The sequence below is a fragment of the Pinus tabuliformis genome, chromosome 8 (assembly GCF_031772625.1).
Source record: "Pinus tabuliformis cultivar Carrire ecotype Pingquan chromosome 8, CPIR1, whole genome shotgun sequence".
Taxonomy (NCBI): domain Eukaryota; kingdom Viridiplantae; phylum Streptophyta; class Pinopsida; order Pinales; family Pinaceae; genus Pinus; species Pinus tabuliformis.
Window position 1 is genome coordinate 423,884,240 of NC_142294.1, and position 26,519 is coordinate 423,910,758.

Consider the following 26,519-nt stretch of genomic DNA (forward strand, 5'->3'; position numbering starts at 1 on the left):
TTTGGTCATGATGGAGGCACTATCATGTACCCTTTGTCACTGATAACATGATGGGACTCAGATGGACTTGCATCTCCAGGGAAAAACCCTATAGTACTTCCCCAAAGATATACTACCTAGATACCTTTTGCACCCATGATGACACCTCCCTCTAGTTACATCATGAATTCAATCGCCTGTATATCAAAAAAGCTCATTCATGTATGATTGCCCTCAATCTACATCTCAACTCATTCTTCCCTACGTTCCCTTACCATATGTTGCATGTTAATCTTGTCATACGAACCCATTGACCACCAGAATTAATGATATTGCACAACGGTGGTGCCATTGTGAACCAAAGTCGCACTTGAAGTAATGATCTAGATCATTTGGTCATGATGGAGGCACTATCATGTACCCTTTGTCACTGATAACATGATGGGACTCAGATGGACTTGCATCTCCAGGGAAAAACCCTATAGTACTTCCCCAAATTTTGAGGCTAATACCTAGTGTAAACAATATACTCATTGTGAACTCCATATGTCACTAATAAGAATTACACCCTCAGTTTTAAGGATAACTTCATTTCATAACCACTCCTAACTCAATTAGTAAGTACTTATTTTACTATAACCAATATTGTTAATATTATTATTAATTACCTTTATAAAAGAAAGGAGTTTCTGTGATTGAAAAATCAAATATGTCAACATAGTTTGACAAAATTTGAGACATATATAAATTCAATTTTAGCTCCGGGGGCTCCCCATCTCCAACGAAGTCTGCACAAGCCAAATTCCAATGTTCCAACTAAAACTGAACAATAAAATTAAAACTTTAAACACTTTTATTTAGAAAAAACAAAAAGCTTCTTCAAATCCTGATACAGATGCCAGACTGCTTTGATACCCCTCATTTATGCCGCACTGGCCGATGCAATCAATTTAAAGTTAAATTTAAACACCAGTTTTCTGTCTTCACACAAAACGATTTCCGTATGCACAAGAAATTGACATTTGTGTCATTTTGTTTAGCTCTGAAAGTTTTATTGAGACATGTTCCCTAGCAAATCCATACATAGAGATTCACACACAGCTATATTATTTGTAATAAATGCACAGACTCCTCCAGTCTAGAGCACATGCCTTTATGAGAAAGAATTCAGGAACTGCAAATTAGATCAAGTCCTAAGCAACGGCATGGGAGAGAAACCTTGGGAAGCTGGAGAAGGATTATGGGATCTGAAAGAAGGCTGTTTAGTAAGGCGCTTCCTAAAACGTTTGTTGTAGAAATCACGTGTGAGAGGAGTGATTCTTTCGTTAAACTTGAGTATGAGAAAGAAGAGGGATCGATATGCGACAATATTCAGGTAAACTATCCCCAAATCCCACCACTTGGAACGATTCAGGCTCAACCCTAAAGTGGTTTCAATTACATATTCACCACTAATTTTATACATTCCTGGTGTGAAAGAATCGAACTCTACGCCAATAAAATCATTTTTGTAGTAGCCCTGCAATAGATTAGGGATATGTATTAGCGTTGAACACAAAAGATTAATCTGAGACTGATAAAATCTTTAGCTACAATTCAATTTAAATTCTGAACTAGCTGAGTATTTCATTAATATAGGATGAAACTTTTCTAATGCAATCACGATACCTGCAAAGCCCACGCGCCATAACTTATATAGGAAATAGGATAGCGCCAGATTGGCTTGGGAAGCTCGGTTAACTGACGGAAAAATCCAGAAGTCATCATAAAAATTGCCTGCAAAAATACATAATGACAAAATTGAGGGTCTATTGGGTAGCCCAATTGGCAATCCCTGTGCTATAAAGTACTATGTTAAACCATAAAATACAAGGTTCAAATTTTCCTGGGTAAAACCAAAAAAAATCTAACGAAATTGAGAATGAGAATCTAAGAGAATGATTGAAAGCAATGGAAATAACCCTACACGAGCCTAGAGATTCATCTCAACCCAGATCTAAGAAATCTAAGGAAATTGAGAATGAGAATCTAAGAGAATGATTGAAAGCAATGGAAATAACCCTACACCAGCCTAGAGATTCATCTCAACCCAGATCTAAGAAATGCTGAGAGGATCTAGGTGCAATGTTTATGAATATAGTAACATGGGACCTTACCAGAATTGCAGCGCCTGTTCCAATTCCCATCAGAAAGTTCGGTACCAAAGCAGCAACAATCATCATCAAACTTTCAACCACAGCAATTGTTCCAAGCAGATCCAGAAACAAGTATGAAAAGTGAACAAAACCCTGATGCAACTGCACCATGAAAAAGACAATTGTGGTAGAGAATCCAGCCACCATTACTAGGTATGGAAAAGATGATAAAAAATTCGCAATTGCAAAAACTGCCACTCCATAGTGTCCACTGAGCCTCTCATGGTGGAAAACCTGTGAAAAAGTTCATGTAAATGTCAGTAATGGTCATTGCCACTTGCTCAATGGATAACTATTACATTTAATGGTAAAAACAGGAGGTGGTGTCTTCTTGTAAATAATATTTTTGGGCTTAGAATAAGTTGGAATTCCAATGTAGAAAAAGGGATATATGGCATGAAGCCCTGCAGAAGAAGCATTAAGAAAGTTTAGGTTGAATTCCAATTTAAAAAAGAGGGTGATATATGGCATAATGACCTGCAGAACAGGTGTAACAAAATTTTGGTAGGGAGATGGAGAATGAGAATGTTCATTTTTCAAAATTTGATTGCAGAAGGTTGTTTTATAAGCTTAGAACCAAGTATTTTACAAATTTTTGGGAAGAATGTTTTTCAGGTGTTTTAAAAATGGTTTTTATTAGAAGAGTTTGGAATGTTGTATAAAAAAAAATTTAAGCTTTGTTGTTTGCACTTAGAGAAGTTAGGTACTCCTACAATTCAAGGTTTCAAGGTGGAAGAGATATGCAGTAACATACGCTTACAGTTCGAGGACAATGAGATAGGAGGGAAGCTCTAGGAGCTATTCCTTGAGGTTGCAGACTGCAATCTGCTTTCCCATGTTCCCTACTAATGATGACAAATCATAGTTAGAAATCGATGAAGTTGGTTGGACCATTTACCAGTCTAGATTCATTTAATTTTGGATCTATCATGGCTTGAGAGGGATCAAATCGTTCAAGGCGCAAACTTTTCTTCAAATTGTACACTCCAAAAAGAAGTTTTCTTAATAACTAAATATTTATTTTTACCCATAAGTTGGTTTACATTGCATTTAATCACTAAAAATAAAATTTCTTTAGATGTATTTTTTTTAATTGAACTCCACATTAAGCACTGACAAAATCACACATCACCCTTATAGTAAGCTGTAGAAGACCCCTCTCCACACCACAAACACATTGTCAATATTTCAAAAAGTAATAATGGTAAAACCCATGAACCTGGTAAAACCGTTCAAGAGATTACAAATATGATGACGTCACTCAATAAAGACCGTTGAATTTATAGCAAGTCGGCAGGAACCCACATAACCTGTTGAACTTCTCTGAACCTCTAAACAAATAAGGTTGCACTAAGGTTGCCTTATATTGCAGGAAATCAGAGGAATTTGATAACAACCTATATTCTTGTAATTTTGAAAGGAGAAGAAATGTTTGTCGCTCGTTGGGCTGCAAGAGAAAGAAAATGTGCTCCTGTCTTTTTGGTTTTTTTTTCGACTGTTCCTGTTCATGAATCTTAAAGCTTAAATTTCAATAACTGCTATAGGTACTTATCTCGGGTATTCCTTACCCTTTTTGAGATGGTTTTATATATAGATATTTATATGTATTTATTCCAATTCTTACAATACCCCAGCCTTTCTTGTTTGCCTATTGATGTTTTGAGATGAAAAAAGATACCTTCATGTCCTCTAAGAATGATGGGAAGCCTCCTATAGACATGAAAGTCATGAATCCTGAGACGAAGGCACCACAAGAGCCCCTTGCCTGCCACAACAGAATTAATCAAGCCAATTGCGAGGCACATTTCTTCTTAGCCAACGAACATATAGCAACCCAAAGGATGTTATCTTCATCTAATTCAGAAAAATGCTTACCACAATGGCGTTGTAACTTGTGCCTACATCGAAATAGATGGTGCCAACACACAGAGACACCAATGTATATATAATTACTCTTAACCAGTAATACCCAATATCTCTGTACATATTAACAAAAGACCTCCTTGTCAATGTCAGGCATTGCATCCAGAAGCTCGCTTGACTTCCATTGGATTCTAACACTGTTCCTTTCTGCATCAGAGCTTCAGAAAGTAAAAAACATGTATAAAGGCACAGAAATCATAACCAACCATATGAACCAACAAATGACTTACAATTTGAGACATTTCTTGAACCCTAGTTGCTGCTGTCATAGCATACTGAGATGACTGGAAAGCTTCGGTCAAGATTCTTATGGCCTGGGCTGAGTAGACTTTGAGCAAAGGGTCCCTCACTTCCACTTCATGCATTATTTCCTGTAAATAAATCACAACATAGCGATATAACGTCTCAGTCATTCTTCACAAAACCTTGGTCGATTTTCACAAGACATAAAGTGCTTAGTGCAGGGACATTTTCATGATAAAACCTACGTGTGGGGTTCTCTTTGGAAGTTAATTGTATGGTATATGGTACATTTCATCATGCAATGTCCAATTACTTGGTGGTTTTGGTTTTGTTAGTTCTATACTGTTGTTGGCTTAAAATTTATAGAACTTTATTTAGGATTCTTATTGTAAAAGGGTTAAGGTTTGGAACTTGCTGTAATTTGGAGGAGATGAAAAAAACAAGATAGCATATGTTTTTAACCATTAAGGCCAATTAAATATCCACCCTTGTACTTTCTTAATAGAAACTAATTCCTGAAATTATAAAAAGTTTCTTAAATGACACGCTAATCCCGCAAGCCACAACAACACAGAAAAATTATAAGATTCTATAATAATATAAACCCTCTCTTTACTTTCTCAAAACACAACATAAAAAAGTTATAAAAATCTATAATAACATAAACCCTCTCTCTTTTCTTTAATCCAGTAGAAAAACTATAAAAATCTATAGTGATATAAACCCTCTCTCGTTTCTTTAATCCAGTTAAGCTTGATTAATGCTTCTAAAGTTGTCAAATTCAACTTTGCAGATTATAAATGTTTCTCTCATCACAAAGCTTGGGTTTAAAACTCATACTGGATACATACACATCAGGGCTTGCGTTAATTTGTGATTTAAAACGCTCTGTGAATACAAATAAGGCCAGATACAAACCTTAGATACCTGCAGCTTAGCCAAAAGATTTTAGTATCTCTTTTCAAAAAGGATCTCAATAAAATCTCTAGGATGATAAAGAATGATTTATTAAAATTGAAACTCGATTTTTTATAGTTTGAACCACAGCAAATATGTTTGCCCATGGGGATTGACCTTAACAAAATAGAATATAAAATAAAATTTCAAAGAAACAAATAGAAAAGTAAAGATGTTAGATAGTGTCTAAATACACCATTGCAACACTTCAATACAATCTACTGTAATCAGAACATTATACTGATAATGCATTAATAACGAATTCAATCCTTGATATATGATATTCGATCCATAGGGTCTTTTATTTATATTGTCCAAATTTAACCAACTTTCTTGAATGGTAGAAGATTCGGTTCACAAATGAGTGTTGTTAGTTTCAACCATTTCTATGAAACCCATGTTGTTTCGTCAGCTAGTTGAAACTTGATCCAATTATCATCAACTAATCAATTGTCCAAGTTGACATGACCATCTAGTCAATTACTTCAACTTAGTCAACCCTTTCACTAGTCGACCAACAAATCGACCTGTTATTCATCGATTGACTATCTCTTGTTAGTTGACCCTTCAACTCACAGTCTCTAGAAGCTCCAAAGGTGTGATGAAACAACATGGCCTTATGTTCCAATGCCCCCCGTCCCCCGTTAGCACAACATTATGAAGGTTCAAGAGGTGAAATTATGTCAGCCTGACACTCCCCACACTTGCAACTCCTTGAAGCCCAAGCATGTCACTTTGCTTAATGAACTTGGCTTCATAAAGATATCCACAATATGATCATCTGTTTTGTAATAGATAAGAGTGGCAACTTTCTTTTGGACCAATTGTCGTAAGAAGTAAGCATGAAGTGTGATATGCTTCATCTTAATTTGTATAATAGGATTATCAATGACCTGAATTACACTCTAATTGTTACAATGAATAGCAGTCAATGCTTCAATAAGAAACCCAATCTCTTCTAAGAGTTGACGAATCCAAAGTGCCTCAGTCCCTATATTAACAGTTCCACAGTTTTCTACTTCCATAGTCAACAGAGAGACTACAAGTTGTTTCTTGAATGACCAAATCACAGGTCCAACATTGAAGTGAAACACAGCCAGAAGTGGAACTTCTATCATCACCATCGCCAAAGTTGATGAAGTCAATAAATGAATCTAAACTTCAACAATATTTGATACCCAAATGAGAGGTGCCCTTAATGTCATGAACAATTGTAGTTTTCCAATGGCTTTCTCGTGGATCCTACATAAACCAAAAAACCACACTAACAACAAAGGAAGTGTCAAGTCGACTATGAGTTAAATAAATAAGGCTAGCAACCAGCAGTTAGTAAAGGGTGGCATCGACTTTTGGAGATTGGCACTCTTTAGTCAATTTGATGCCACTTAAAGAATGTAGCACAGGGCTTACAATTGTCCATATTAAAGCATTTCAGTAAGTCTAATACATATTTAGATTGAGAGAAAAAGACCATCATGTAACAGTAAAACTTGAAAACCAAGAAAGAAATGTAGAAAACCAGATTTGTCATCTCAAAGATGTCAGTGAGTCAACTCTTCAATTTAAAATGTGATCAGTGTCATTGCTATTTATGACCAAATCATCAATATATACAATAACAATGAAAGTGTCACCATTATTATGTAATGCATAAAGACTATGATCAAATTTATGGCGTTTGAAGTTTGAACCCAAGATTAAGAAAGAATCGATCAATCTTAGTATACCAAGCCTGGAGGGCCTACTTCAAACCATACAATGACTTCTTTAGTCGATAGAAAAAAATGGAATCTATCACAGAACTATGAGGTTGCTCCATGTAAATTTCTTCAAATAAGTCACCATGAAGAAAGACACGCTTAACATCCATCTAATAAATTTGTCATCTAAAATGAGCAACAAAGGAAAGAATCAGTTGAACAAAATTCAATTTTGTAACAGGAGAAAAGGTTTCAATGTGGTTGATGCCTTCTTCCTGTGAAAAGCCTTTGACAACCAAACAAGCCTTATGATGCTCAACAACACCGTCAAAAATGTATTTGGTTTTATATACCCATCAACACTTCACGACGTTCTCCCTTGTGGTCTAGGAACTAAGTCCCAAGAGTGATTCTTCAAAAGAGAATCCATTTAAGCCTGCATAGCATGTACCCATTCAGGTTGTCCTTATATATCTACATAGAAATCTGGATCATAAATCTCATGAACATGAGCCATCAGAACAATGATGGCATGCTGCTTCTGACTGCAAGTTTATCAATCTAAAGAAACATCACCAGCATTAGGTCCAATAGCTTCAAATGTTTTAGTAGCCCACCGAGGTAAACAAGAAGTCAGAATTAATAATGACGTCAAAAAATTGATTAGGAGAGGTTATGGTTTTAGTCGAAGATGATCATTGGTTGGTTGACTTAGAAACAAGGTTGACTAAGGTTGAGATATTGAAAACAAGATAGTCGCTCCATTGTCTGCAACAATATCAAGGGATTATTTTGCAATAGTCCAAAGGAAGAATTCAACAACTTGATGCCAAAAGACTTCTCATCAAACATTACATTTATTCTGATAATGATTTGTTGTTTGACTGGATCAAACAATCAATAGAATTTTGACTCTTCAAAGTAGCCCATCAAAATGCAAGCATGACTCCTAGTATCCAATATCTTTCTACAATTGTCGGAAATATTCACCCAATCAATAGATCCAAAAACTCTGAGGTGGCCAACTAAAGGCTTTTTACCACACCATCTCTCCAATAAAGTCTAACAGCTCTATTCAAAACAAGATTTAGGAGAAAGTTGGCACAATAGATAACTTTAACCTAGAACTTAGTTGGCAAATCTTTGGCATGTAAGAGACATTGAGCCATCTTGACTAGGGTTCAATTCCTACGTTCTGCCACACCATTTTGTTGGGGAGTATGGGGGACTGATCTCTACCAAGAGATACCCAACCAAATAAGGTATTCTTCAAATGGCCAATTTATGTATTCTCTGCCATTATCAGATATCAGGCATTTAATGGGTTGACTATACTACTTTTCAGCCAATGCCCTAAATTTCTTGAATTTTTAAAAGATGACATGCCCCTTATTCTTTAAGAAATAAACCAAAGTAAACTTCGATAAATCTTCAATAAAGGTTAAAATATACTTTTTACTTACTAGTGAAAGCTTATTAATACTACAAAGGTCATTGTGAACAAGCTCCAGTGGTTTTTGCATATGTCATGCTTTTCCAGAGCCAAAAGGTGCCTAATGATGCTTGCCTAGCGCACACGCTCTACAAACTTCATCAAGTGGAAGGACCTTTGGTAAACTAGCAACCATGTTTGTGTTGTTATTATCTTCGGACTTCAAAAATTTAGATGTCCAAGTTGTTCATGCCATAGTTTGCCCCAATCATCAGATTGTCTAACGAGAGTAGTTGATTTACCATATGTTTGGGACTTGTCTTTCTTCGAATCTTTAACAAGGAATTGATCCAGCCTAAATTCAACAATTTTACATTTTTGTGTCAATTGGGAACCCTACAATAGGTTCGCACTTCGACTAGACAAATGATAGATTTTCACAATTATGCTATGTCAAGGTATATCACATTGACTAGCAATGTCGGGACCAAAAATCATCTACTAGATAAATCTTTTGCTCAGTGGCCTTATCCAAGTAGGAAAATAGAGAAGTGTCCTTCACCATATGATGAGGGCATCCAAAATCAAGTACCCATTCATTCTACGCAGTTTGGACATGCAACGCTTGAATTCCAACTAAGAAGGTGAAGTTGCCAGCGAACCAATTGGTTGATCTTTCAACTAACACATTTCCTTCAAGTTGTTTAACCTTCTCCTCTAGGTCAACACACTTCTTCTAGCATGTTTTCTCAACATGTCCCAACTTTCCACACTAGTGACATGTCTTCTTCTTTTGATTCTTTCTGGTCGATATTGACCCATCACTCTTCCCTTTAGCTTTTTGGTCGAGGTATTCCAATCTAGTTCCTCTCTTCTTCTGATTCAACTTGTCCTTTCCTTGAGCAAGTGAGCCTAGTGTTTACTACTAAGCTTTCCTTCATCAATAAATCATAGAATGTGTCAAAGGTGTAGTCCTTTCTGTCTTCCTTGCATAATTTCCTATTGGTGAGATATGAGGAACATAACACATCATAAGTTGTTCTCTAATTCAATGAGTTGTCCTTTCTTTGGAAAAATCTTTCCACATTCAGCCAACTTCAACTATGGTGTTTTCGTACAATCCAAATAGTCCTCAATCCTTCCAAAGAAAATGGAAATCAAGAGAGATCAATTCTTTCTCTAAGTGTATGACCTAACTTTCGTCGACTTTGTCTAATAATGATTTCAGCTTCTTCCAAACTTTATGATGACAATCGATCCCACTCATATGGAAACAAATATCCTGAGCAATAGATGTTGTAATGACCTCAACAACCTCATCTTTATTTCCATCAATGACAAACTTCATCTAGTCATCCTTCAGATTTGGAATAACGGTCTTCATATATTGCCAAATCCCTTTTCTCTTCAATAGGGTTTCCATATTTGATGCCCAAGCAACATAACTTTGTCTATCCAAACTAATAGGATTAATCTTGGAAGCCATCTTCAGATTTTTAATAGATATGATTTGTGATTTGTTCAAAATCAGGGTTCAATCAACAAATCTATCAACAAAAAGTCAATCTGACTCAATGTGATTTGAATTTTGAAGACAACAAGACGAGGTCAAAACCAATAGCTCTAATACCATGTTGGGGATTGAACTTGAGAATAAGAAATAGAAAACAAAATCTAAAAGAAACAAATAGAAGAGTAAAGATGCTCCAAAATTATCATTACAACACTTGAGCATAGCTCATTCTGATGAGAACATCACAACGCATGATAATGAATCAAGAATGAATTCGATCCTTGATTTATGATATTTGACCCACAGGATATTTATTTATAGTATCTAAACCCAACCAACTTCCTTGAATTTTCGAAGATTCGATCCACAAATAAGCGTCAACAATTTCAACCCTAGTCGATTATTCTAGTCGATCCAATTCTCATTGGTTGATCGCCTACCCGAGTCAACCACCTAGCTTACTCAAACTCAGTCAATTACACAACACAGTAGCACAAAAGCTCTAAAAATATGATGAACCAAAATAACCTTAAATTCTAACACTTACCCCTCTTATCCAACTTTGACCAACCTTTTATAACCATATTGTATATTCCTATATTCGTTTCTAGTGTCTAATAGTAAAATATCAAATACCTACTCCCAAAATAAAATGTTGTAAATTTAACCAATGTAAAACTATTGTAGTTATCAAAGAGCAAATTGATACATGGTCAAGCTAGGCAATGTTAGTTTTTGTAGCATCAAATGGTGTTCTAGTTTCGAGACTTTGTGGAGAAGCTAAAACACAGGAGTTCCCCAAAACCCAAAAATCGTTTCTAGAAATTCCACCTAGAGATAGCTCAATTAAATTAATTGATTGATAATTAAAATTGCCTAAGTCTAACTTAGGGAAATCAATTAATTAATAACAATTAATTGAGAAAGGTGAGAATTCTATAGAAACTCACACGGATCGACTTGGAGATGATCTCAACCATCAATTAAGTTTTAATCGTGGTCATTGGAGTCCCAATTACCCACCATTTTGTGGGTGATATCGCTAGGAGAATTTTTTTCTCCAAGATGGTGCTTAGCCGACAGCCAGCAACCCCTTGCAGCCACCAGCTAGCCCATATGCCATTTTTCTGCCACCTGGGCTAGCCATGTGGTCCCTTGCCCATCTGCCATGATCGTATGTTTGTAGGTGGGCCTCCCGAACCTAAAGATATGCCTTGTCATTTGGAAATTGAGTAGTATAGTTTGTTTATCATGGACACTTCTCGGCATTGATTAATGTTGGGAATGGCAGAAAGAATGGGCTAGGTCTGTGCTCTTGTCCCCTAGACCCCTTTTAGGTATTAACCTTGGATTCTAGTCCCGTGGGATCTCTTTCATTGACCATTTGGCTCTGGGGATGGTATTTCATGGGAAACCCTGATTTCGGTTGCGTGGTTTGGCTCCCTTATTCGCTTATATTACCCTCTTTCCATTCTTATTACCCCATTCATCACTTCTCCTATTTGGGTCCACATTGCTCCACTGGTCCACATAGGGTTAGCATGCCCCTTCCCTTTGCCCACACCTTGGGTCATGGCCTGGAATGAAGCCCAGAGGTTCATGCAGCTAAAAAGAAAGATAAAAGCATATATGGCCACATTCAACAGGAAAATGTACCACAAAATGCAAAAGATAGTTGGGACAAACACATTTAGCACGTGGGCAAAGGCCAATACATGAGCTCTACCCCATTATCATGGCAATCATCCAGGTTCCTACAAGTTCTATGAGCCTCTTCCATCATATAGGCACCCATGATTGTCCCAACCCCTCGTGGGCAATGAACCGCCCCACCTTAAAAGGGGATATTCACTGTTATATCTTATACATCATGCTCTTACCCTTTGAGCCCCGAGCAGTTAATCAAAGAAAATCATAGAAGGAAAAAGGCATATAAAAAAGGGTAAAAAAAAAAAATCAAGGTCGTGGCACCTCATGTACCACGATTGCTCCCTCCTATATATCATAAACCCAAATGTGGGCTTCCCTCCTATTAGCTACCCTTGTATCGCAGCATGTGACCCAGGGTTGCCCCTTCTCATCCCCTACTTCATTCACCCATCTATTACATGCCACCACCTTCTGAAAGATGTACCATGACTATATTATCCCCTTTAGAAGAAGAAACCACCTAATAGGATTATTGGTTAACCGCATTTGGAGTTTGGGAGACATTAGCACATCCCGAAGCCCATTATGGAAGGGCAGGCCATTATGAAGTCCCAACCTGTGGTCCATGATTGGTATGTGAAAATTCCTACACTGAAGGAACCCCTACTGCAGCAAATCTGAATTCACTTCGCCTACTTGGTTTTTAAATATTCATCAAGTTATTCTTCTGAATACTGAAGCAAATTACTTCTGCAGCCTACACTTAATTAAATATTTGATCTCATGAAATAGAAAACAGAGTAAAGAACAAGATACATAGGACACACTTATTTTTGGACACAATCGTCCCCGGAAAAATCCAATGCGGGAAAATCGGTGCAGCAGTTCTGAAGGTTTATTATTATGCAGAAGAAATATCTAAATACAAATCTAGGATGCTCATCTAGCAATACTTTACAAAAAAAATACTGGCAGAAAATCTGAGTGAGTTTTACCTCACTTCACCTGGCAGAATCCTGGCTAATCCGGCACAAGACTGGCTAACCCCGACTATTTCTGCGTTGGCCCTGCGTCACCTCTTCTGCCCTCTGCGTTAGTTATCCCAGTTGTTCCAGCAGTTCCGACTGTTTCTGACAGTTCAGGATTCTGCATGACAGATAACTTTTCTGCTCTCTGTTGGCCCTTCTGGCATTGCATCAGGGATGTGTGGGCCCAGACTGGCCCAACGTCAGCTCTCCCAGCTACTGCGCTGCCTCTCTGCAATTTCTTTCCGCCTCTTTGTCAGTATTCTCTGGAAAGTCCTTCCGGATTCTCACTACCCCTCTACCGCTGAATGATCACTCAGTTCGAATTTCTCAGCTTCCTAGCCCTAGAAATTGAACTCTAAATCAATTTTGTGTGTGTGTGTCTTTCCAAATGAACCCCAAGCCTCCATTTTATATTTTTCCTGTTGAATCTTCAATGGCCGAGATTAAGTCTCTTATCAATGGCTAAGATTAAAACATGATTTGATCCGCTTTCTAGATCATTCTCACCCATACTTTGATTGATACCCATTAATATTTTAATTTCCCTAAGTTTAGACTTAGGAACTCCATTAAAAATATTCATTATTTTAATAAAATACAATCCGGGTGGAATTTCACCAAACGGTTTATGGGTTCTTTAGAACTCATGTGCCTTAGCCTCTCTGCCAATTTTCAGGCTAGAGCACTTCCGATGCTACCAAAAACTAACATGGTAAGCTTATTTACTCGATTTCTCTAATGAATTGTTGTACTGGAAGGCTAGGGCATGCATTGGATCTTATGTAGGATTGCAGATGGTCTCCATCTTGGGTTTGGTCTCCCTATACGGGGTGCTAATCCTCCAGAGGGCTACATTGGCACAGTAGGGTGTGCGTTGAGAGCCATGGATCTTCACAGCAGCTGATAGCACTCCATGAATCACCACAGCCACTCAGAGATTGCTCGTGGTTCACTTATTGGACGAGGAAGATGCACCTGATCCATCATGCCCAGCTGGCCCCAGATTCGCACCATACACTTTGCAAATGATCTAGGACTTGCACGATGATGTGGCACCACCTACACCATCATCCTAGCCCTTGCAGGTGATTTACAAGCATCTTAGATTTGTTTGGAGACCCATGAGGACACTTGTGTGCTCCCACATGTCATTTGGAGCACCACAGGTTATTACAAGGGTCCACCCATTCTTGAGAGGCTTAATTTTTCATTTATGATCTAGTTTGGTTGGCTTGTCACCAAAAGATAAATTATTAGAACATTATTTTATTTTTGGGGCTTATGTAAGCCAAGGAGGCTAATTCGAATTCCTAAGTTGTGTATAAATAGTAAATACAAGTGAGATGAGTTGATTTCTCATCATCACTTTGGTTTGGATCTCTTATCTCTCTTGAGATTTTCGCACTTATTATAGAGGATGAATTGGAGCTTTATGGATGAGTTTTGATGTGTGGATATTGGTCTATCTTCTCTTGGAGCTTCTCTCTTGTAAATTGTGAATGGTTTGATATACTCTGTTACATGTAAGTACATGCTTTTTAATGTTATTCTTGTTTACTTTTTTCATATACTTTGAGCTGGGATTTTTGTTGTTCTAGGGCTAATTGTTGCATGCATTTACTGCTTAAAATTGTGAAATTTGTCTCTATTATTGCATCTCTCAATGTTTGGGCCATGTAATATGAACAAAATCTCCTAGGGGTAATTCTTTGAAAGAATTTGACCTTGATAAGCCATTTCCTTTGCACATCGAAATACAGAAGCAGCAAGGTTGCTTCTTCTTGACCTAGAAGGCTAGCGAAGTGATCTTGAGGCCTCCTTGACTGGGAACCAAGAAATCCTACCCATATTCATCATCGACTCCATTCTCCCAAAGATTAAGACACTAATCTACCAAGGGTGTTCACCAAAACTCATATTATTTCACCTCCTTCCAAGTCTAGCCTAGTTGGGGTACCTAGGGCATCAGTTTCCCGACAAGCTAGCCATCCAAAAAATTCAATCTCCTAGGGTCTCCTGTGCTGGCCTTTCCTCAAGCTCTCCTCCAATTTTGAAGCCATTATGATGGTGGAGTTAGGAGAAAATCCAAGCCCTAGCTCCAAGATCAAAACTTGCCATGCCATCCCCAAGGCTAATACCTCATAGGGTCAAAACAACATCTTCAAGTGAAATTCTTTTTTTGATCCTTTCCTCCATCTTGTCTAGGGTAAGAATATCATTGGTTGCTACATAATTTACTCATAACCTAGACTGGGTCCACTTGGCCCCGTGTGGTCACGCTGCTTTGAACGACCATTCTTCAAGAACCCTCCAGGATACCAATTCTAACAAGGATTTTAGGGATTGGGGAACTCCTTCACAAGTTCTATCGCATAAACCTAACCCTCTAATCCTCTCTTCCTTTCCCTAGAAAATATAGTACCTTGCCTAGAAAGCAAGCAAGCTCCATCCTTCAAACTCTCTTGGGAAAGGGTTTAGCGGGATCACTCATATCCATTGACTTATCCATCATTGGTGACTCCATAGATATTGGGTCTCCTCCCATCGGTGAAAGTCCGTAAATAGAAGGGAGCCTTAGTTAAGGTGACAGTGGGCTAAGTCTCCATTTGTTGCCCTTGGCCTAGAATTTGCCCTTTAGGGATCCCCCTTAGGTCTCCTGCTAGGTTGAGCCGTAATATTTTGGCGTCGTTCCTGGGGAGGAAGCAGGTCTACCTTCCTAGTGAATCATCGAGGAATTGATTCATTAACGACATCTATAAAGCATTCCTCTGGTGACTCCATTCTAAGAACAAAGCCCTAGTTCTTCATCGAACTTCAAAGTCAATGCTTGTAGGGTGAAGCAAGCATTTGTTAAGGCAATTTCATTCACCCTGGCAACTCCCATGTCATTAAGGACCCAGCAACATGTTGACCACATATATTCCTGCCATAGATATGACAGGGACCCCAAGATATCCTTCATCGAAATCCATGAAGAATATGCCAATGTTCGATGGGGATCCACATTCCACAGCCAACCACGTGGTAAGGTTCATAAGGTACCTTTCAAAGCAAAATATAACTCAACCTTGTGACCAAATGGAATTGTTTGTCCTATCCATTGCCCCAAGTACTGATTGGCTTGAATCATGTAAACCTAAAAGCATTCCTTCTCTTCCAATGTTGACTACACACTTCTTGTTGCATGAAGGGTTGAGTTTCCAATCTCATGAAGACATATCCCAAATGTTAGATATGGCCCTTCGAGAGGAGGACGTTATTGAATATGGTTTTATGCTTGAAGAAGAACCTCTTATTGATGTGTACTTCAATAATAATGCCAATGTAGAGACTCATGAATTGGAAATCATATCCTCTAAGGATAATGAGGAAGATCTCAACCCCGAGAGCCCTCAAACATTGCAAGAATGGAAGATGGAATATGAAAAGTCTTGCAGGAAACTGATGGCCACATATAACTCCCAAACGATTTTCTCCCACTATTGTGAGCAATTGGAAAGACTCCATAACACGAAGAGTGAATATAAAGAGAGTCCTACTAATGACCTTCTTGAGACATTTTATCAAAATCATGTAGTAAATACCTTGGAGATCATTCTTCGGGAACGGATGAAGGAGGAAAAGTCCTCCCTATCCAAAGAAGAGAATGAATGGAATCCTAACCAACACCAAACATATAGTGAAGAATGGGAGGATTCTGAGGAAAATCATGATAATGAAATAAACGAAGAATCTACGAGTGACTTTTGGGTTGTTGATTGGGGAATTGGGTATGATTATAGAAATGAAGACCCCATGGTTTCTCAAGTCCATAAGAATGAGCTCAGGGAAGAAGAAAATGCTTCGCCCCTTCTGAATAGCAATGTTGGTCCTTATGAATCCCTTCCTAGTGATTGGAAAGGTCTCTTCTTTATGTTCCAAGATGATTCAATCAAAGAAGAGCCTTCCAAGATTGTGGGAAATTCTGATGACTCTAATATAGAAGAAATTGAGGAAGATGCTTCCTTAGGCCATGCCCCCAATAAAGGGTTTTTCTTCATGTTTGAGCGTTCCTCCCCTGCCTTGGAAATAGAGGTTTGTGATGATGTTCATTCCCCTAGTCTTGATGAAGAGTTGCTTTCCCCTATGAAGAATCAGGAATCATGGTTTTTCCCCAAATACAATGATGAGTCCATTCCTGTTTTCCCAATGACCAAAATAATATCATCCTAAATACATTCGAGACATTCAATCCTTCTTACCTAGAGGGTGATACGCCTGAGATAGCTCTTCATCAAAGATTCATGTACTTGATCATTGACATTTCTATCTCCTAGTTAGGAGACCAAATTCAATCTTCTCGATTGATGTCTTTCCATTCTTCTAGGGCTCCTTTCTATATAATATGGGTCCCCTATTTTCCCACCTCCCGCCCCCGTAACTCCTCGCATCATTATTCCCACTTATATTGTCAAGTCCATTGCAAAAATAATCATGGAAGCATGCATTCTTCTATTGATCAATTGACATGTTGGTTGCAATGGGTCTATGACTATACCTAGCACTTGACATTGTATCATACGCATGGTAGAGTAAGGTGCATCGCATGTTGATTTTCCATTAGAACTAACGTCATATGATATTTTGCATGATAGATAGATGATACTTGCATATTTTATTTTTCGTTGATTTTATGGCCTTACATATATAGCATGTGCGATCACGAGACATCGCAAAAGCATGTTGCCCCATGCTTTTCCATCTGTTATATGCGCAAGTGACAGGTTTACAGTAACCAAGAGATTGTTGGAGTTCTCGTGACCTCCCGTTCGAGTAGTTTCACCCACTTCGAGAGAGATCACGTCCCAATTGGAGCCAGATGTTACCCACCATTTTGTGGGTGATATCCCTAGGAGAATTTTTTTCTCCAAGATGGTCCTTAGTCGACAGCGAATAGCCACTAACTAGCACATTGTGCCATTTCTCCGCCACTTGAGCTAGCCACGTGGTCCCTCGCCCATCTACCATGATCGTATGTTTGAAGGTGGGCCTCCTGAACCTAAAGGTATGCCTTGTCATTTGGAAATTGAGTAGTGTAGTTTGCTTATCATGGACACTTCTGGGCACGGATTAATGGGGGGATTCGGCGGAAAGAATGGGCTAGGTCTGTGCTCTTTTCCCCTAGACCCCTTTTAGGTATTAAACTTGGATTCTAGTCCCATGGGATCTCTTTATTGACCATTTGGCTCTAGGGATGGTATTTCATGGGAAACCCTGATTTTGATTGTGTGGTCCCACTCCCTTATCCGCTTATATTACCCTCTTTCCATTCATTATTACCCCATTCATCATTTCTCCCATCTGGGTCGACATTCCTCCACTAGTCCACATAGGGTTAGCATGCCCCTTCCCATTGCCCGCACCTTGGGTCATGGCCTAGAATGAAGCCCGAGGGTCGATGCAGCTAAAAAAAAAGATAAAAGCATATATGGTCACATTCAACGGGAAAATGTACCACAAAATGCAAAAGATGGTCGGGACAAACACATTTAGCATGTGGGTAAAAGCCAATACATGAGCTCTACCCCATCATCATGGCCATCACTCTAGTTCCTACAAGTTCTATGAACCTCTTCCATGATTGTCCCAACCCCTGGTGGGCAATGAACCACCCCACCTTAAAAGGGGGATATTCACTGCTATATCTTATACATCATGCTCTCACCCCTTTGAGCCTCGAGCAGTTAATCAAAGAAAATCATAAAAGGCAAAAGGCATATAAAGGGGGGTAAAAAAAAAAATCAAAGTCGAGGCACCTCATGTACCACGATTGCTCCCTCCTATACATCATAAACCTAAATGTGGGTTTCCCTCTTATTAACTACCCTTGTACCCCAGCATGTGACCCAAGGCTACCCCTTCTCAACCCCTACTTCATTCACCCATCTGTCACATGCCACCACCTTCTGAGGGATGTACCTTGACTATATTATCCCCTTTAGAAGTAGAAACCACCTAATAGGATTATTGGTTAACCCCATTTGGAGTTTGGGAGACACTGGCACATCCTGAAGCCCATTATGGAAGGGCAAGCCATTATGAAGTCCCCACCTGTCGTCCATTATTGGTAAGCTTATTTACTTGATTTCTCTAATGACTTGTTGTACAAGAAGGATAGGGGGCGCATTAGATCTTATGCAGGGTTGCAGATGGTCTCCATCTTGGGTTTGGTCTCCCTATGCGGGGTCCTAATCCTCTAGAGGGATACATTGGCACAGTAGGGTGTGCATTGAGAGCCATGGGCCTCCACAGCAGCTGATAGCACTCCATGGATCGCCACAGCCAATCAGAGATTGCTCGTGGTTCACTTATTGGACGAGGAAAATGCACCTGATCCATCATGCCCAACTGGCCCCGAATTTTCACCATACACTTGGCAGATGATCTAGGACTTGCATGATGACGTGGTATCACCTACACCATCATCCTAGCCCTTGCAGGGGATCTACAGGAATCTTCGATTTGTTTGGAGACCCATGAGGACACTTGTGTGCCCTCACATGTCATTTGGAGTACCACAGGTTATTACAAGGGGCCACCCCCTTGTCCATTGCTTTTTAGGGTCCTACTCTTCATTGTGGCACCCATGGGCCTCATTAGGCCTCTTAGAGGACCCTACGACATGCATAGATTATTATTTAACCTCTTGAGAGGTTTACTTTTTCATTTATGATCTATTTTGGTGTGCTTGTCACCAAAAGTTGAATTATTAGAACATTATTTTATTTTTGGGGCTTATGCAGGCCAAGGAGGCTAATTTGAACTACTAAGTTGTGTATAAATACAAGTGAGATGGGTTCATTTCTCATCATCACTTTGGTTTAGATCTCTTATCTCTCTTGAGATTTTCACACTTATTCTAGAGGATGAATTGGAGCTTTATGGATGAATTTTGATGTGTGGGTATTGGTCTATCTTCTCTTGGAGCTTCTCTCTTGTAAATTGTGAATGGTTGGACATACTCTGTTACATGTAAGTACATTCTTTTTAATGTTATTCTTGTTTACTTTTGTCATATACATTGGAATGGGATTTTCGTTGTTCTAGAGCTAATAGTTGCATGCATTTACTGCTTAAAATTGTGGAATTTGTCTCTATTATAGCATCTCTCAATGTGTGGGCCATGTAATATGAGAGAAATCTCCTAGGGGTAATTCTATCAAAGAATTTGACCCTCATAAGCCATTTCCTTTGCACATCGAAGTATAAAAGCTGCAAGGTTGCTTCTTCTTAACCTAAAAGGCTATCAAAGTGATCTTGAGGCCTCCTTGACTGGGAACCAAGAAATCTTACTCATATTCATCATACACTCCATTCTCCCAAAGATTAAGGCACTGCTCTACCAAGGGTCGTCACCAAAACTCATATTCTTTCACCTCCTTCTAAGTCTAGCCAAGTTCGGGTGCTTAGGGCATCAGTTTCCTGACAAGCTAGCCATCCAAAAAAATTGATCTCCTAGGGTCTCATGCACTAGCCTTTCTTCAAGATCTCCTCCAATTTTGAAGCCATTCCGATGGTGGGGTTGGGAAAAAAGCCAAGCCCTACCTCTGGGATCAAAACTTGCCCTGTTATCCCAAAGGCTAGTACCTCATAGGGTCAAAACATCTTCAAGTAAAATTATTTATTTGATCCTTTCCTCCACCTTGTCTAGGGTAACAATATCATTGGTTGCTACATACTTTCCTCATACCTTAGACCGGGTCCACTTGGCCCCATGTGATCACGCTCCTTTGAAAGACCATTCTTCAAGAACCATCTCGAATACCAATTCTAACAAGGATTTTAGGGATTGGGGAACTCCTTCACAAGTTCTATCCCATAAACCTAACCGTCTAATCCTCTCTTCCTTTCCCTAGAATATATAGTACCTTGCTTAAAAAGCAAGCAAGCTCCATCCTTCAAACTCTTCTGGGAAAGGGTTTAGCAGGGTCACTCATATCCATTGACTTATCCATCATTGGTGACTCCATACATACCGGGTCTCCTCCCATCGATGAAAGTCCGTAAATAGAAGGGAGTCTTAGCTGAGATGACAATGGGCTAAGTCTCCATTTGTTGCCTTTGGCCTAGTATTTTCCCTTTAGGGATCCCCTTTAGGTCCCCTGCTAGTTTGAGTGGTAACAATCCCAACTGGAGATTATAAGAAGAAGTCAATGGATAGATGGAGAACACACCAATGCCAATACTCAGTGATCTAGACAATTCAATTCTCCATTGCAGATGATCAGCAGGAGAGATCGAGTCAGAAATCGAGTAGCAAGTGTCAGAGGGGCAGAGACTATGATTTGGAGGAAGATTTATAGTTCCGAAGAGGCAGCAACAAGTCACAGAAATATTCCACAATGAAGCTAGCCCAAGACAGTCGCAACGGTTGTGCGGATTTTTCTAACGAGTCATTGATTAGGGTCGTGCGTGTTTTTCCAGTACATCCGCTAGGATCGCGTGGATTTTCCCAGCACTGTTGTGCGGATCGATCAGAAGCAGCGCGGAAAGGGCCTGCGCAAGGGTTGGACGACTAGTTTTCAGAGGGAGACAGAGGTCAAGGTTTGCTTATGGAGAGAGAGAATTCTCCTTGAATATTTTTTTGTCAGATTTTTGCTGATTGGATAGCCAGTTGGGCTTCCAAATATTTTACTCAGAAATTCATTGTTTCACAATAATAAAAACTCTTAGCTGCTACACCGGTTTTCCTGCATTGAGTTTTTGCGGGGACAACTGTCCAAAAATAATTGCGTCATTTTTATATGTGTGTGCTAGCATTTCTCAGTTCCTATTCATTTTCCGCAATGTTTATTTTATTTGGTGCAGAAATTGTAGTGTGACTAATACGATATTAATCAGAAAATTAATAAACTGATCAATAGTTAGGAAAATTAATTCTAGTTGTTGCTTTTTCAAGGAATGTTCACATGGTATCAAAGCATAGTTGACGGATCAAAAGCTCAGAGGCAAAGGGAAAACTTTGCGGCTCAAAGGGAGCAATAGAACAAATTTTTTGAAGTGTCGCGCAAGTTCGCCCAGTACAACCGCAAGATTCGGGCAAGATCACCTAGTACATACGCGAGAGTCACATGAGATTACTTTGTACAGCCGCGAGAAACGTGGGTGCAGACAAAAAGTTGCAAGTGTAGCACTGGTAGAGGTGAGCAGCTCAAAATTTTTCGCAGAGCAGCGTTATGGTTTGGGCACGGAGGGTTTGCGACAGTTTGCTAGATCAAATTCAGTGTTGGGTGGAAGAGAAATAGCACACACAGAGGGAATTTCTCCCAAAGGATTTCTAGTCCAAAAATCCAAATTTCCAGTTGCAGCAGACAGATTTTCTCACTCCAGAAGATAGTGTGAATAGCAGAGCTAGCAGCGGAGCAAGAGAAAGAGGGAGATCTTCAGGTATAGTTTTGGCAGAGATGGCCATAGTCAGGCTCAGAGATCAAGATAGATTGGACGGTGCCTCCAACTATGTCATTTGGAAGGCCATAATGTCCTTTCTCCTTGATGAGCATGGTCTGAAGACTTATGCAGACAACGTTGTGGCAGAACCTACTAATCAACAGCAGTTAGCAACCTTCAAAAAGGAAATGGCCAAGGTGAAGCGGATGATTCTCAATGGGGTTGGAGGCCATATAGTCTCACACATAATCGATAAGAACACTGCCAAAGAGATGTGGGATGCTCTCGTAGGGCTGTATCAGAATTCTTCCAAGCAACAGAAGATGTTTCTGAAGGAGAAGCTGCAAAATATCGGGATGCAAAAGGGCGAGGACATTGATCCCTTTCTCACCAGAATTTAGGATATCTGGGACAAGCTTGCCGCTGTAGGAGAAGCGCCTCAAGATACAGAGCTTGTGTGTTTGGCCCTTAACAGTGTCTCAAAGGATTGGGAAATCTTCGTACAAGGTATTATGGGACGAGATACACTACCAAGGTGGGACAAGATGTGGTCAAACCTGCAGCGGCAGGAGATGAGGCGAGCTCGAGTGAAGACCTCCATCAACGGCAGTATCAGCAAGGGATTGAAAGGTGTGAAGGAGGAAGATAATGTGGCCCTTGCATCAAAGGGCCCAGTCAAGGACAAGGTTTGTAGGGGGAGAAAAGAAAAGATCTATCTAAGGTCAAGTACTTCAGGTGTGGCGAGTTTGGCCACTACAGTACTCAGTGTCCTCAAAGGAAAAAGGACAAGCAGGAGAAGCAAGACCAAGAAGAGGCATCCACAAAGATAGACAAAGTATCCTCCAAGTTGGAGGAAGAATTTGCCATGTATGCAGCTATACCTCCAGGAGAGAGGTGGGGCGATACAGAGCTATAATCCCAGAGTTACGTAGATTTGGGTTGGATCCCTTAAAGCAAGCATTGGATGGTAGTTGCATTGGATTGTGTTTCCTCATGGATCATTACCCTTGCTACAGTGGCCCACAGTATTCGGTAGCAGGAGGATCAATGTCAATTGGTGCAGTCAGATTCTAGAGTGACAGTCGCAGACTAGTTACAGTCAGATACTGAGAAGCGCAAAGCAGCGTTGATAGCAAAGCAGGAGGTTCAGTAGTAGAGTCAGCAGCAGCGCAAATTCCTTAGTAGACAGTGCAAAGGCTAGTAGCAGTCAAATGCTCAGGAGACAGTTGTAACACAGAGACAGTTGATTCAATATTTTAATTGTAGTAGTTGCAGTAGAAACAACAACAGTTAAGAGGGAGTATTAGTTGGGTTGTAGTGCAGATGCAGAGTTGGCAGCATTAGGGGATGTATAGAGTAGTGTCAGCGAAAACACAAATGTAGCAATTTGATTCAGCTACAGTCGGTGGCAGATGAATTAGAGTTAGCGCAATAGTTGATGGACAGTGACTGAGGGAACAACGCGGTAACTGAGAGAATAGCGTAGCGACTGAGGGAACAACGCAATGACTGAGGAAGGAACACTGTGACTGAGGCAACATTGCTATGACTAATGCAACAGTGCAGTCATTTCTCATAGAGTTTCCTGTCAGACATCAACAACGTGTATGAGAAGATGATGCAGAGACAAGGTGTTGTAGCAATTCAGCACTAGAACACCTTCCTCGCCAAGAGGGAGTGTTAGTTTCTATAGCATCGGATGGTGTTATAGTCTCGAGACTTTGTGGAGAGGCTAAAACACAAGAGTTCTCCAAAACCCATAAATCGTTTTTGGAAATTCCACCTAAAGATAGCTCAATTAAATTCATTGATCAATAACTAGAATGCCCAAGTATAACTTAGGGAAATCAATTAATTAATAACAATTAATTGAGAAAGGTGAGAATTCTCTAGAAAGTCACACGAATCGACTTGAAGATGATCTCAACCATCGATTAAGTTTTAATCGTGGTCATTGGAGTCCCGACTGGAGATTATAAGAAGAGGTTGATGGGTTGATGGAGAACACATCAGTGCAGATACACAATAATCTAGACAGTTCGATCATCCAGTGTAGGCGATTAGCAGGAGAGATGAATTTAGAGATCGAGTAGCAAGTGTTAGAGGGGCAGAGACAGTGATCAAAATGAAGATTTCCAGTTCCAGAGAGGCAGCAACAAGTGACAGAATTATTCCACGGTGAAGTTATCCCAGGAAAGTTGCAAGGGTCACGCAAATTTTTCTGACAAATCGCAGATTAGGGTCGCGTGGATTTTTCTAGTACAACCGCGAGGATCGCGCGGGTTTTCCCAGCACACCTGCGTGGATCGATCAGAAACAACACAAAAAGGGCCTACGCAGGGGTTGGACAACTAATTTTCAGAGGGAGACAGAGGCCAGGGTTTGCTTGTGGAGAGAGAATTTTCTCTTTGAATTTTTTTTTTGTCAAATTCTTGTTGATTGGATAGCCAACTGGGCTTCCAAAGATTGTACTCAGAAATTCACTGTTGTTTAATAATAAAAACCCTCAGCTACTGCACCGACTTTCCCGCATTGGGTTTTTCCAGGGACAATTGTCTAAAAAAATGGTGTCATTTTTATGTGTGCGCTAGCATTTCTCAGTTCCTATTTATTTTCCACGACGTTTATTTTATTTGGTGAAGGAATTGCAGTGTGATTAATTCGATATTAATCAAAAAATTAATAAATTTGATCATCAGTTAGGAAAATTAATTTTAGTTGCTGCATTTCAAGGGAATTTCCAAAGGCGACAAATGAACTTATGAAAGAGAGCATCTAAATTCTCTCAACCCGTTGACAGCTTTGGCAAACGCATAATCTTTTCAAAAGTACTCCAAAAAAAAATTGAAAATGGAAAATAAGCAATGATCTTAGTAACATATCACTCACGATTAGTTTGTTCAGTATATTTTTGTTCAAAATTTGCAGGATTTGTTGGAATCATAAGTTTGAGTTGTGAACTCCAAAAAATCCAAATACTCCAAGAATTTTTCATATGCACTAAAAAAGTATTTTAAACAACAAAATATGCACCAAATTATTTCACCCAATTCCAATAAAAAATTCTAAAATATATAATAGTTAGAAAAAGCCATTCGTAATTATGTATAATTAAAATTCAGTTCTCCCCTTGAATCTAGAATTTGCCTCTATAAGTTATCATAACCAGCATTGCAAAAATCGCGATTTTTTTGCTTTCTTGATTAAATTGGCAATTTTTTCGATTTGAAAAAATCGTGATTATTTCGAAAAAAAAACACAATCCGATCTTTAAAAATTGTGGAGGGCGGAAAAAACAACTTTTTAAAGAGATTTTTGGTTTTTTTTTCATTCATTTTGCAATCAAAGGGCAAAGGTGAGAGCTAAGGAGGAGGAGAACTCATCTACAAGGATGAGTGAGGAGAAAACTAAAGGAATTTAGGATCTCAAGCAAAAAAAAAATCAAATTTGGACAACGTTTCTTCAACAGTGCGTGGATTTCAAGTATGGACATCAAATTTGGCCCTATTTTTTTGTTTTTTCCTTGAGTTTTAGTCACCCATATATTTTCCATGATTTTTGCTTGGGTTTGAGTGTGTTTTTTTTACCATTTTTGTTGCATTTAGTGGAGAGGTTTTTTTTGTCAAAAATTCAAAATCTTGATTATTAGTTTTATTTGTTTAAATTCTTCTTGTGCCCTAGTTTTTTTCCATGACTTTTGTTTGGGTTCGAGTGTGTGTTGTTTTTGCCATTATTGTTGCATTAAGTGGAGGTTTCTTTTTGTCAAAAATTCAAAATGTTGTATGTTAATTTCATTTGTTTAACTTGAAATTCTTCTTGTGCCCTAGGTTCAAACTTCAATCTTACATTAAGACTCAAGAGTTCAACAAAGTTACAAACATGCCAAGAAAATTGGACCCTATGTGGGAATTTGGTGAACTCGATGGGGGGTTTGACAGATCAAATTTGACTTGCAAGTTATGTGGGCAGCATATGACAAGGGGAGTATACCAATTGAAATTCCACCTTGCACAAATTCCTGGACATGAAGTAGGGCTTTGCACAAATACAAATGCAAAAATCATCCGTAGAGCCCTCAAATCATTGGAAGAAATAAAGACAACCAAACTGACCAAGGCAATTCTGAAAAGTCAAATGGCAAGGGGTGGAGTGGTGGGACTGGGAGGTGACTGTGAAAGTGGTATTGGTTCCTCTTCAACGTCAATTCCTACAATCAACCCCACAGCTGCCTTATCATTTTTGTTCCTAGAACCACTCCTGTGTAGAACCATCTATCACGTCGACTATTAAAAAAAGGGAGAAGGAAGAAGCTGGCAAGTTGTTGGGAAGGTGTCTTTTTTGGAGTGATGTTCCCTTCAACATTGCCAAGAACAATCCATTTTTCCACCCCACAATTGATGTTATTGTTGTTGTTGGTCCAGGGTACAGAGCCCCTTCGTATGATGACTTTAGAAGATGTATTCTTTAGAATGA

General features: G+C 39.2%; 1 protein-coding gene across 1 annotated transcript in view; it reads right to left on the bottom strand.

Annotated features, from left to right (window-relative positions):
- Positions 1-809: 809 nt before the first annotated feature.
- LOC149235857 (ABC transporter G family member 11-like) overlaps positions 810-26,519 on the bottom strand; it is a 33,719-nt gene continuing 8,009 nt past the window's right edge. Inside the window, exons 6-11 of the mRNA XM_089372257.1 lie at positions 4,328-4,468; positions 4,050-4,244; positions 3,853-3,939; positions 2,136-2,408; positions 1,648-1,755; positions 810-1,498 (exon numbers count right to left, since the gene is read on the bottom strand). Of these exons, the coding sequence (XP_089228383.1) occupies positions 1,166-1,498; positions 1,648-1,755; positions 2,136-2,408; positions 3,853-3,939; positions 4,050-4,244; positions 4,328-4,468 (1,137 nt within the window). The 3' untranslated portion in view covers positions 810-1,165. The remainder of the gene's footprint in view (positions 1,499-1,647; positions 1,756-2,135; positions 2,409-3,852; positions 3,940-4,049; positions 4,245-4,327; positions 4,469-26,519) is intronic.